The sequence below is a fragment of the Leptodactylus fuscus genome, chromosome 11 (genome assembly GCF_031893055.1).
Source record: "Leptodactylus fuscus isolate aLepFus1 chromosome 11, aLepFus1.hap2, whole genome shotgun sequence".
In the NCBI taxonomy this organism is placed as follows: domain Eukaryota; kingdom Metazoa; phylum Chordata; class Amphibia; order Anura; family Leptodactylidae; genus Leptodactylus; species Leptodactylus fuscus.
This window is the reverse complement of record NC_134275.1, coordinates 10,744,167-10,757,965: the sequence shown is the minus strand read 5'-3', so window position 1 is coordinate 10,757,965 and position 13,799 is coordinate 10,744,167. Positions and strand designations below refer to the sequence as shown.

Below are 13,799 nucleotides of genomic sequence, written 5' to 3'. Positions count from 1 at the left end.
TGCTCTCTCTCTCTGTTCCGGTGTGGCGCTCTTGCTCTCTCTCTCTGTTCCGGTGTGGCGCTCTCGCTCTCCTTGTGTGACGCTCTCGCTCTCCCTCTGTGGTGCTCTCGTTCTCCCTCTGTGCCGATGTGGCGCTCTTGCTCTCTCTCTCTGTTCCGGTGTGGCGCTCTTGCTCTCTCTCTCTGTTCCGGTGTGGCGCTCTCGCTCTCCTTGTGTGACGCTCTCGCTCTCCCTCTGTGGCGCTCTCGTTCTCCCTCTGTGCCGATGTGGCGCTCTTGCTCTCTCTCTCTGTTCCGGTGTGGCGCTCTTGCTCTCTCTCTCTGTTCCGGTGTGGCGCTCTCGCACTCCTTGTGTGACGCTCTCGCTCTCCCTCTGTGGCGCTCTCGTTCTCCCTCTGTGCCGGTGTGGCGCTCTCTCTCTGTGGCTCTCTCTCTCTCTGTGGCACTGCCTCTCTCTCTCTCTCTCTCTCTCTCTCTCTGTGCCAGTGTCTGTGCGTCTTGTCTAACAATCTGCCGCTCCCTCCCCGGCGCCCGGGCAGTCGGATTACAATGGATTTGATGCATATTCTGTCTTTTCACAACCTCATTATCAAATTATGTTTTTTGCTCTGAAGGAGGCCTCATTAAGTCAAGTAAATGAGATCGGTGGGGGGTGGGCAGGAGCGCCGGTGCCGCACGTTGGGGCTTTTAATACTGCCAAAAGAACAAAAGGGGATTTTTTTTTTTTCTGTTTAATTTTCTTTTTGTCTTTATTCCTTTTTTTTTTTTTTTTTTTTTTTTTACCCTTTAAAACAAAAAGCAACAATTTTATTCTCATCTGAATGGAAAATGTAAAAGTTTCTAAAAAGTTTGTTCTGTATCTTGGCCAGGAAGGGGTCGTTCTTGTAGTCGGGGAGGGGGGGCTTGGGGTCTTTGTGAGGCCTCGAGATTGGCCCTTTAACATTCAAAATATTTATTTATTTTTGGGGCAGATTGAGTAGATATTCTGTAGAGAGGATCATTGGACAGAGCGCCCGACCGCCCTGGGTTAACCCTATATGGTCCTGGTGGTCTAAAGCGGGGTGATGATGATGGTCCGGGTAGTGTTGAGTGACATGACTTACATTTCCCATAGCTAGGGTGATTTAGGAGTTAACTGTTGTATTTATGGTGGTCTAGAGGTTAATGATAATAAGCATCTATATAAAGAGTGATGTCTTTCCTCCCTGGGGGTCTAGGGGAGTGAAGGGGTTACTGTAGTTACATCTCCTAGTGGTAAAGAAATGTATTGAAGGAGTTAATGGTAAATTCTCCCTAAATTGAAGAGAAGGGGTTAAGTGTGAACTCTCGGGTGGTAAAGGGATCCATTATACCACCTTGTGCTGTCCCAAGAGGTTACTGGACCTGTCCCTGGTGGTCTAAGGTAGTAAAGATGTCAGTTCTGCTCCCCCGGGCTCTATCGCCCTCTGGTGGTCTTGTCATCTACCAGGCATCAGGTTATCTCTGAGTGCTGGGAAGGACCTGTGGCCCCCCAGCATGTACCCCCCCAGCCCTTGCCATTCTCCCAGCCTGCACTGGCGGTCCTGGATTCGGTAGACTCAGTTACTCATCATGGCTCGTACAGCGGGGAACAACATGTTTATTCATCATACGGTAAAAATAATTCACTTTACTGAAAAGCTGAGCTGTAACAACGCCAAAAACCTGTTAAATTACACCCCCGTATGGGAAAATACGAAGACGCCATGAAGTCGTGAGCGAGATAATGAGAAGGAGCTGTCGAGTAAAACACTGCCATGTACTTGCTGACAGGTTGTGTATCTAATCTTGTCTTGTGTGATACTGTCTGCTGTATCTAATCCTATTCTGTATGATACCATCTGCTGTATCTAATCCTATCCTGTATGATACTGTCTGCTGAGCTGTGTATCTAATCCTATCATGTGATACACAGTCTGCTGAGCTGTGTATCTAATCCTATCCTGTGTGATACTGTCTGCTGAGTGTGTATCTAATCCTATCCTGTGTGATACTGTATACTGAGCTGTGTATCTAATCCTATCCTGTGTGATACTGACTGCTGAGCTGTATTTAATGCTATCCTGTGTGATACTGAGCTGTGTATCTAATCCTATCCTGTGTGATACTGTCTGCTGAGCTGTATCTAATGCTATCATGTGTGATACTGAGCTGTGTATCTAATCCTATCCTGTATGATACTGAGCTGTGTATCTAATCCTATCCTGGGTGATACTGACTGCTGAGTGTGTATCTAATCCTATCCTGTGTGATACTGTATACTGAGCTGTGTATCTAATCCTATCCTGTGTGATACTGACTGCTGAGTGTGTATCTAATCCTATCCTGTGTGATACTGTATACTGAGCTGTGATCCTGTAGCCAGTGTGGTGGAGCAGGTAGTGTGCGGTACGTGAGTGCGGTGACATATCGCTGGCATCCTCTGGCAGTAGCCCGGGGGGGGGGGCGCTCACTCCCAGCGCACTTTCTTTTAGCTGTTGACAGCTGTCACAGCATAGAAAATATGAAAACAAGAGCCCCCACCATCCGCCGGCGCTGCCAGAGCCTGCCGCACACAACAACACTGCCAGACAGCAAGTGGCAGCGCAATCCTCCACACACCTGCCAGCACCCACCAGAGGCTTCAGGGGCCACAGCACAGGGCCACACATTATCTGTGCAAGCTAATGGGGGAAGTAGTGCCCTGAGACCGCAACTCAGTATACAGTATCACACAGGATAGGATTAGATACACAGCTCAGCAGTCAGTATCACACAGGATAGGATTAGATACACAGCTCAGCAGACAGTAACACACAGGATAAGATTAGATACACAGCTCAGCAGACAGTAACACACAGGATAAGATTAGATACACAGCTCAGTATACAGTATCACACAGGATAGGATTAGATACACAGCTCAGTATACAGTATCACACAGGATAGGATTAGATACACAACACAGCAGTCAGTATCACACAGGATAGGATTAGATACAGCTCAGTATACAGTATAACACAGGATAGGATTAGATACACAGCTCAGCAGTCAGTATCACACAGGATAGGATTAGATACAGCTCAGTATACAGTATAACACAGGATTGGATTAGATACACAGCTCCGCAGTCAGTATCACACACATGTGAGGTTTGGATACACTGCTCAGTGTTGTGCTGTCCCTGGTCCTGACGTTCCTTTCCTTCGCCCATCCGCTGGCTCCATTAACCCTTGCTTTCCCCGGTAGCAGGGACCTGTCATCTCCCGTCCAGTCTCTTGTTTCCTTCCAGTTAATTTTACCACTGACTTTCGAGGACTCTGAAGGGAGTAATTTCGGAGACGCAGGAAATGAGAAGATTTAACCTGCTCGCCCCGGCAGATTATTTTGCGGCTGGTTTAGCACAACATCTCTCCTGACAACTCCGTCCTAATAAGCTTTCAACATGTCAGCCGGGTCAGCAGCAAATAGAGGTCTGTGCTTGGTGGTGCGGGCGCCAGCGATTTACTGATGTCTCACTGCACCACGTGGGGGACTCTGGGTAATAGTCAGCCATCAGTGGCCATCAGTATCTGGTCAGGCCCCTGATCCCTGCCGGCTACCCTGGACTCCACAAACCATAGTGACAACCCCTGCGGGTGCTAGGGGTCTCTGACAACACTGAGTACAGACGAACTCCTGTGAATCCCTATAGGTGTCAGATCTATTCACTCCCTGCTGTTAGGTCTGCAGCAGCTTCATTACCTGTGTCCCCTAAACAGTACATATAGAATACTATGGGAGGAAGAAGACAAACAGCATCTGCAACTTCAGCACATTGTGTAGTTACATTGTATAGAACCAGTATATAATACAGTATAGATACAGAGAGACGGTATATAGAGTCCTCCAACACCATAATATCAAACAGGAAGTGTGAACCTGTGTGATACTGTCTGCTGAGCTGTATCTAATCCTATCCTGTGTGATACTGTCTGCTGAGCTGTATCTAATCCTATGCTGTGTGATACTGCTGAGCTGTGTATCTAATCCTATCCTGTGTGATACTGCTGAGCTGTGTATCTAATCCTATCCTGTGTGATACTGTCTGCTGAGCTGTGTATCTAATCCTATCCTGTGTGATACTGACTGCTGAGCTGTGTATCTAATCCTATCCTGTGTGATACTGACTGCTGAGCTGTGTATCTAATCCTATCCTGTGTGATACTGTATACTGAGCTGTGTATCTAATCCTATCCTGTGTGATACTGTATACTGAGCTGTGTATCTTATCCTACCCTGTGTGATACTGACTGCTGAGCTGTGTATCTAATCTTATCCTGTGTGATACAGCCTTGTGGTCTTGTAAGCTGTCACGCCTATTTCCCAGTACATGTATGTAACGTGTGTGTAGTGTCATATTGTCAGCACCGCGCAGCAGGTGACTCCTAGTAGTTAGGATAATGATGGGGGTTGTTGTACATACCCTCTCCTATCTATGGGTCATTCTTGGCATTGTAGGAGGACTATAGGGTCCAAGCTGCAATTCCACAAACAACCTGTGGACAGTTGTGGCAGTGTCTTTGGAATAAAGCAGACGTGTCCTTTGGATGCTGGATGGTTCCATGTGATGTAGGGCAGGGACTCTAAATATGTAGAAAAAGAGGGAAGTCTGTTTTGTCTGTTCTGGTAAAGCTGGGTGACGGTATAGGAGTTGCTGCCCAGCAATATGCCTGCGTATACATAGACACATACATTGCACCTGCGGTCGCTAAACACATTGCAAGACTACAACATACTGCACGCGATGGGAGGCTGCCAGAGCATGCTGGGACTTGTAGTTTTGTGCTAGCTGGAGAGCCGCAGGTTGGCAGCCACTGGTGTAACAACTTGTGTGGTGTCACCCAACTTTCTCAGGACCAAATAACATAACTTGCCCTCTTTTTCTACATATTTAAAGGGGAAGCGCCGCGGCCTCGCTCCATCAGGCACACTCACAGGCCCGCATAAGGTTTGGCGACCCCAGCGTGCCGGAGACAAGGCCGCGGCGAGATCTTTTCACCGTCTTCCAGCCCGGCATTGGCTCAGCGCTCAGAACCTTGCAAGTTAGAGGTTTTGTGTCCAACATAGTTTAACATTGTTCTGACAGGCGGAGAATTAACCTGTCACTCCGCTCGGCTGCCTTCCAAAGCTGGCGGACACTTATCTAAATGAGCAGTTATCCTCGGGGAGAGATACTTTCAGCTTTGTTGCCTGGCGTAGCGCTCTCCATCGCGACGTGAGCCGACGCGCCTTCCAATCACGGCTGTTTTAAATAGTATTATTTCCTAAGCGCTTCTGCTTGGCCGAAAGTGAGAGTGAAGTAGAGGAATAAAGGGAGGGGAGGCGAGGAGGGGGGTCCGCGCAGAGCTGTTATTTCAGGCCCTTCTCCTCCATGCCGCCTCTCCTTCTCCTTGGCTTTAATTACAGCCTTTCTGCGGGAGTCCGGTGGGCTAGAGACGGTGAAGCGATCAGTTCTTGAAACCTGTCATTTCAGCCTCTTCAAAAAAGAGGAATCTACACATTTTCACCACAAGGTGCGAAGTGGTCTGTCTTTGCCCCCAGCGGGGTAGTAATGACACACACACTTTGCGGCAAGCTGAGAGTGAATGAAGTCCGTCTGCAGTTCTGCTGTCACCGGCCTCATTAATGGTGTCATTTGACAGCAATTTGGGCTTCATGGATCCTTTTTTTTCATTTTTTTTTTCTCCCTTCTCTTTCTTTCTCCCTCCCCCTGCCTGGAACACAATAATGTGGCTAGGTATCTACGAGACGCCGGCTGGAACCATACTGCACCACGCACACTTAGACATCGAGACGTTTACCATGGACCGAGAGGTGCGGAAGATCAAGCAGCAGCTGTCGCTGAAGTTCTCGGAGCAGGTCTACAATGGTAGGTGACAGTCTCAGCAGTCTTGGATGATTCCCGTATCACTGACTTGTCCATAGCCCCATTTGTCACATCTGCACAGAACAGCAATGGCTCCTAAATAAAGCTCCGCCCAAATGTTTCCATTTCGCTGCCATGTTTAGATCCAAAATTCAGTGCTGACTATTATCAGCTCCAAATCCTCTGCTTGGTGAGGTAGATGATAAAAATCTGTACTTCATGCAGTCACCACTAGAGGGAGCTCACTGCATACAGAAGTGATTTACTGTATAGAGTGAGCTCCCTCTAGTGGTGACTGCAGGAAGGCCTATATCTGTCATCTGACTCTAGGACTATGCAGAGGGTTTGGTGCTTTGTGTCAGGAGATCCTTGCACTGACCACATAAACATATATTAAGAAATATATTCGCTATTGGGGTCCACATTGGTGAAAAGAATTTCACATAATGGCCAACTTTATATAGTCAAATGTTTAGCATCTTTCTGTTCAAGACCCCTGGCCTAGCACTAGCTGAGGTTTGTTACACTGTATCAGCATAGCCAATCTATTGTAAGCCAGATCTCTTTCATACTGCCCCCCCCCAGGCACAATATGACAGAGTAGATTTCACATCCTGTATATCATGCTTGCTCTGATGGACTTCCTGTCACATGACCTACACACTTATGAGTGTGTTATGAGTAAAGGACACATGACAGGAAGTCCATGTAGAGCTAACTGTTAATGCTACCATGGTAACCCCAGAGCAAGCGCAATGGTCACATGACTGCAGCAAGAACGAGATCAGGAAAGGGTAGGAAAAAAAAAAAAAAAAATTGTGATCTACGTTCTCACATTTGGGGCTATTTTATTTTACATAGTCCAGTGGTCACAAGTTATAACTTAGAGAAAGCTGGGTTACAACCTCTGTGGGAATGTGAATCGCAGCCCCCCTAGTTGTCACCCCCCCATAAAGATCCGACTTAGAGAGGGGGAAGGATTTATTTTTCTACTGTTACAAAAGCCTCCTTTTCTGTCGGTGGCGAGTGAATTGATAACGTCAGCATCGCCCTGGGGAGCGGCCGCTCTGGCGGAGTCTTAGGGACAGATGTGCTCTGGTATTCCTTTCCCGGGAGGATAGTGCGAGTCCTTTCTTCTGCCTGTGACTAATGTTACCTTAAGAGAATGCTGTGGAAGGTGAGCTCACCTGAGCCGGCTCCCAGCGAGCTCCCCTCCATATGGTCTCAGATTTCTGACCCTGATAAGGCATGAGGTCAGGCCGCAGCCTGGCGTCTTGTATCCCGGGGAGCAGAGATCTCCTGTGCGGCCTCAGCTCTGCCTATAGATCGCTGCTTTCTAGGATTACAATCCAAATCTTTCAAGTCACCGCCACGTTTTCTCCCGTGGTTCATGGACGGCGACAACTAGAGCGCACGGAGCAGCCGAGCAAGAAAAGACGGGACGAATCAAGGGAGATCTCCAGATAATATCCCGCATTATGTTGTGTTTAATGCGTCAAAGTCCAAAAAAATAAGCCCAAATGTGAAATTGATAAATGCAGGCGGCACATTGGCCCAGTCAGGGGGAAAATTATTGCTACTGCGGGGTCATAGGAGGGGTTAAAGGTCACCAACAACATGGAGTAGAAAGGAACAAAACTAAACAAAATAAGTCACTTCAAAATATTCTTGTTCTTCATGTTCATCTTTTGCCCATCAAACAGCTATCTCTGACCCTGACCCTAAAGCAGAGTGGTGAGGGGTGGCAGAGGGATCTGGAAAGGATGGAGGGGAACGGAGGTATCTGGAGGGGATAGAAGAGTGTAGGAGAAAGAGGGGTTTGGGGGGGACAGACTGGCAGTCGCTTACTGAGAACACACGACGCACTCTGTTGTATGGCCGAGTGTGCATGTGTGTGGGTCTTTATCACTGGCCAGGTGATCATATAACAAGTCTATTGTCATGGGACAGGAGAGAGGGGGTTGTCACCCGGCCACCGCTAGCAGAGTAATTGGGAAGAATTAGTAAATTTCTACTTGATCCATGAAACGGTAAAGTCCCAATAATCTGCCGCTCTGACTCGTCCGTTATCTGGACCTTGGCTCTGACACTGGATTAAGGCTGGAATCACACACACAGCTTTTAATGCAGTTTGTTTTACTTTTCTTTGAGCCAGAAAAGGTCCCACCAAGTAGATGTCATTTATACGTCACACTCCTTCTATCTCAAAGAACTGCACCAGAACCTGCAGGTGTGATTCCACCCCATAGAACTCTCTGTACCCGGACGCAGTTGTTGTCAGATCATGATGGGAACCATTAATAAATGGAATCTATAGACTGGGCAAATGCCCAGTGAGCCCGCCGGCCCGGCCCCTCATAGGGCCTCTGTACTTACCTGTTCTCTCCCGTCTACAGGTTTCTGGTACAGCCCTGAGTGCGAGTTTGTCCGATCCTGCATCACCAAATCCCAGGAGCTGGTGGAAGGCAAAGTGCAGGTGTCTGTCCTGAAGGGTCAGGTGTACGTGCTGGGCCGAGAGTCGCCGCAGTCTCTGTATAATGAGGAGCTGGTCAGGTAAGTCCCGAACACTCGCTGTAGGGGAAGATTCACACACTGATTCAAGATTCACACACTGCAGAAATGTTCCATGTGGATTCCTACATAAGAACTGAGACTTCTAATACATGGCCATTAGCCTTAGCGCTTAATCCTGGCTGTGAGTGGGCGGTCCAGACTACGTAGCGGTGTCTGTGTAGTCAGATCCCTCAGCTCTCTCTACATAGTAGCAGGGCCTTACCAGTGTCAGATAAGGGTATGTTCACATGCTGTTATCAAACGGCTTTTGTTTTGCATTGATTCCCATCACGTCACGGATGTTTTGCTGCATTTTGTTGTGTCTTTGTGGAAATAATCTGTAATGTGACTCCACCGTGAGAATATTCAGGCAATGGAGCCGCAGAAGACAAACGTGATCAGAGTGTGTTCACATGGTGCAGTTAGAGCTCAGGTTTTTCCTGTGATTTACAGATTTTGTACAATTTTGCAGTAATTGTGGCAAAAACAAGAGATTTGATGCTCCATGTGAATACACCCTAACAGCCCTGCGTGTGGTAAATCTATGTCTAGCATCGTATCCTCTTAAGGCCCCGCAGGTTGGGTGGTGTTTGGAGTACTATAATATTGCCTGCTTTAGGCCCTGCGGCTCCCGATTCGGCCGTGACGCCCTATTCTTCTAATCCATGCCCCAGGTTCCCATCACCACCCCCAGGGGGTCTTATGATCTGCCAGTGACCCCGTTAAGTGCTTTGGGTAAATGCTGCCGCTCGGATATCCCACCGCTGTTTATTTTACCTGAGCAGAGGACGGCGCTTCCATATTATCTCCGCCACCCACTTACCTTGGGTGCCCCCCCCCCCTCCTCCCACCTCCTCCCGTCTGTTTCCAAATCAGCGGCTTCTCAATCCACATCCAACCCCCCTCATTATGTCACTCTCGCTCTCTCTTGGGGAGATTAGATGAATAAAGTGAAAAGAAGAGGAAAAAAAAAACCAAAAAAAAAAAACCCCACAAGCCGCTAAAGCGAGCACGATCAGTAGAGAGCCGGCTTTTATACTCGCCGCGTCTCCAACCATTTGCCTTTCTTCTTCTTGACTTTTGCATCTTTGCTTTGAAAGCTTTTGAATGACAGCGTAACGGGAAGCAGGGGGAGCGCGCACGCAGCAACAAGCAGCGGCGGGTGGAAATGCCTCCGCTCAGTGGGTATAAAGTAATGTAATTATAGAGCAGGGCACAGTCACTTCAATGAGCAAAAATAAAAGGCGCCGCTTTTCTTCTCTGTCTCTTTCCTTCATACTTTACTTTCACGTCAAGGGAGGTAAAATCATTCTCGGGGCTTTTTTTTTTTTTTTTGGTGGTAATTTCTATTGAGGGGGGGGGACGCTTGAGCTGGAGGGGAACACGGAGCCTGATTTTACAATTCCTGTATTTCAATCTCCCCTTAATAGTAAGTTTGATATTAACAGAAGGGACATCGGGATGGGAACATGGAGGGGCCGGGAATGCAGCCTAAACCAGGCTGAGCCAGGATGAAAGTGGGGTCCCTGGTCCCCCTCGTGCACGGACAGGACCACCTCAAGCCAAGTGTTGTCAGACCGTAGAAGTCTATGGAGTGATGTACAGCTCTGGTCACACAGTGGGACCCCTACTCTTGTGACAACCAGACACTTATCTTACCCCATATCCATGAGATAAATCTGGTAACCATTATGTCCTCTTATCACCCAGCTTTCCCAGAATCCTGAGCAGCAGATCTGTTCAGATATATCCTGCGATTCCATATCACTGTATCATTGCAATTCTTCCACTCAGGGTCTGGAAAAGCTGAGTGACAAGCAACATGGCCGCCATGACCGATTATTACCACCCAGCTATAGGTCTGTGCTAGTCTATGCCTCTGGGTCCCTGACTTGCCGTTCAGGGGTCTTAAAAAGCTGGGTGACATCCTGCTGTATGAATGTCCTTTTATAATTCATCCATCTTTCCCCACAGCATGGACAAGCAGGGAGATTACGAGCCGTGCGATGCGTCTGGATTCATCAGGATTAACGCCGTCAGGTGAGAGGTTTCCTATTTTGGGGTTGTCTGTTTACTGTATAAAGCTTTGCAGCAGTGTGGTAAAATGAAATGGGTTACTATGGGCAACCAGGACCTGACACAAGACCCTGCGTGTGAGATGATGTGGGTTGTCACCCATCGCAACCAATCAGATTTCAGCTTTCATTTTGTGTGTGAACAGGTTCTTACAATATTACAAGTGACCTCATCCGGAAACATGGCCGACAATCATCGGTCTGTGATAAAAGCAGCTGCTGCAGGGATTCTCAGCCTGCTAGTGTGAACAGGGCTTTAGGCTGCGTGTGTCAGCCATGATGGGATTTACACTGGATTTCACCCCATTACGCCCCCTGCAGGGGAACTTGTAATAGAAGATCTCCCTTATGAATTCTTACACCAAAATCTTTAGTGGATTCAGAGTGTGAATAAGATCCAACAGTCTCGCCTGCATTACTGCTGCCGATTTTCAGTTTGCCAGTTTAGTATCCGTCCCATGTGAACAGACTCTTAGTCATTGGCGCTGCGGGTTAATCCATTTTATACGGCTGCAGATTTTACATCTAGAAATATCTGCAGTGTTTCCATCCAGTGCGGCCATAAATATGGTTACTACATGTACAAGCTCCGTACGCCATGACGGGATGGATATATACCATGTATACCTGTTCTGGGGCCTATAGCCTTGACATGCACTGTGTATAATGTATAGGTCTGAGTGGGCGGTTACTTCTGAGCTGGCTCCTCCCACTGCGGAGTGACCGTACTGATAGGGTTAACCCCGCGGCTGTCAGGGTCTCTGCAGCATTTACATAAAAGGTTTTCTCTCTATTAATTGGTTTCTTCAAGGCTCCGAGTCACCGGTGATGGCGTTTACCTTCACGTCTTCCGAGGCGTCTTAGAAGAATACCCCCCTCCCTGCCCCCGCCGCCCCCCATATAATTCAGGCATCTATAATAAAGCGCCTCCTTGACTTATTAACAAATAAAATTGACCTTGTGACTCGCCGCCATTGATTTACATGAATGACACGGACCTTTTGCTAATTCCCCCTCCCCCACCTTTGTTTTCTTTTCGCTTTATACAGGTTAAAAGAATATCACAGATTGGGGAAGAAGGTCACAGGGAAATGAGGAGAGAAGAGAGGGGCGAACAAAGCCGCGGCGACGGGAGAGGAGCGCAGCGGCGGCCCTGTGCGTCTTATTCACAGCCCCCTTCTTACTTCCCGCAGTCATTGATTGGTCGCCGTGATCAATGAAGATGAATATGCAGTGAATGGTGGGTGACAGCGGACCCACTGCTCTACTCCAAGGGCTGCGAGGGGTTAACAGCGCAGATACTGAAGGAAATCATTTCTGTAAAGTCAATTAAAAATAAATAAAAGCAGAGTATTCAGCGTGAATGTGAACGGCGGCGAATGTGGCGGGGCGATGGGGAAGGGGCGAACAATGAGGAACAAAACCGGATTGTGGAGAGAATAGAAAAATGGAGGAAAAGAAGTCAAGGTTAGAGAAGTATAAAGAGAAGGAAAGATGGAAATAGTGAGCTCTGGAGCGTAATACAGAATAAGTAATGTATGTACACAGTGACTGTACCAGCAGAATAGTGAGCGCAGCTCTGGAGTATAATACAGGATAAGTAATGTAATGTATGTACACAGTGACTGTACCAGCAGAATAGTGAGTGTAGCTCTGGAGTATAATACAGGATAAGTAATGTAATGTATGTACACAGTGACTGCACCAGCAGAATAGTGAGCGCAGCTCTGCAGTATAATACAGGATAAGTAATGTAATGTATGTACACAGTGACTGTACCAGCAGAATAGTGAGCGCAGCTCTGGAGTATAATACAGGATAAGTAATGTAATGTATGTACACAGTGACTGTACCAGCAGAATAGTGAGCGTAGCTCTGGAGTATAATACAGGATAAGTAATGTAATGTATGTACACAGTGACTGTACCAGCAGAATAGTGAGCGTAGCTCTGGAGTATAATACAGGATAAGTAATGTAATGTACGTACACAGTGACTGTACCAGCAGAATAGTGAGCGCAGCTCTGGAGTGTAATACAGGATAAGTAATAGGAAAATGTTTGTTTTGGTACCGTGTTAGCCAGTGGTTATAAAATATATAAAAAACAAAATATCTGAAGAAGAAGCTCAGAGGAAAGCTTCGAAACGTCATATTCTGTCATCATTATGAGTTAGCCATTAAAAAAGGATAAGTAATGTAATGTATGTACACAGTGACTGCACCAGCAGAATAGTGAGCGCAGCTCTGGAGTATAATACAGGATAAGTAATGTAATGTATGTACACAGTGACTGCACCAGCAGAATAGTGAGCGCAGCTCTGGAGTATAATACAGGATAAGTAATGTAATGTATGTACACAGTGACTGTACCAGCAGAATAGTGAGCGCAGCTCTGGGGTATAATACAGGATAAGTAATGTAATGTATGTACACAGTGACTACCAGCAGAATAGTGAGCGCAGCTCTGGAGTATAATACAGGATATGTAATGTAATGTATGTACACAGTGACTGCACCAGCAGAATAGTGAGCGCAGCTCCGGAGTAATATGTACAATGACTCGGTCCCTTTCTGGTTCTTTCACCGTGTATCAGGAGTCACATAACATCTGAATAGTGGAAATATTCACAGTGTTAGTAGTTGGGCCAGAGGTTTCCGGATCCTCCAGATTTTTACACTCCGTATAGACAACACAGTGAATGTGTACCTGTATCTATAGATATGGAGTGAGTGCCAGCATTGATATAGCGTTCTCTCCATTAGGCTCCTGTTCTCGCAGTGTCAGTCTTCACTATAGTTCTGGATTCTATTTCTGATCCTGGAAGTTGAGTGATGAACGCAATATCTCCCTCTCCAATGGAGGGCGCTGCTGTGCGCAGAGCTGAAGGGCATAATAACACCCCATCTCTGTAAGATCGTCATCAGTTTTTTACCTATATGATCAGGCATTGCTGGGTTCTAGAGCATATCTGGACTGTCCGATCATCTGCCTGATGTCTGGACATCAACGTTCTGCTTATTCACATAGGCTAAAAATTGTAACATTAAAACACAAAAAAAAATCACGAACAAAAAAATTGTGAAAAACCATTAAAAAAATAAAAGACATATTAAAGGCCTTCAGAGACCTCAGCACCAGAACAATAAGCGTCATCATCCCATAGACGACCATCGATACTGGCAGGCAGAGCATAATCTCAGTGTGAACACGGGGGGCGCTGACCTTATCACACTGCGAGACAGCACAGTGTAGCGTGTGCCCCCCTCC

At 47.1% G+C, this 13,799-nt stretch overlaps 1 protein-coding gene across 1 annotated transcript in view; it reads left to right on the top strand.

Moving 5' to 3' along the window:
* ASS1 (argininosuccinate synthase 1) overlaps nucleotides 1–11,889 on the top strand; it is a 39,408-nt gene extending 27,519 nt beyond the window's left edge. Inside the window, exons 13-16 of the mRNA XM_075260745.1 lie at nucleotides 5,775–5,906; nucleotides 8,300–8,456; nucleotides 10,431–10,496; nucleotides 11,581–11,889. Of these exons, the coding sequence (XP_075116846.1) occupies nucleotides 5,775–5,906; nucleotides 8,300–8,456; nucleotides 10,431–10,496; nucleotides 11,581–11,626 (401 nt within the window). The 3' untranslated portion in view covers nucleotides 11,627–11,889. The remainder of the gene's footprint in view (nucleotides 1–5,774; nucleotides 5,907–8,299; nucleotides 8,457–10,430; nucleotides 10,497–11,580) is intronic.
* The last annotated feature ends 1,910 nt before the right edge of the window (nucleotides 11,890–13,799 follow it).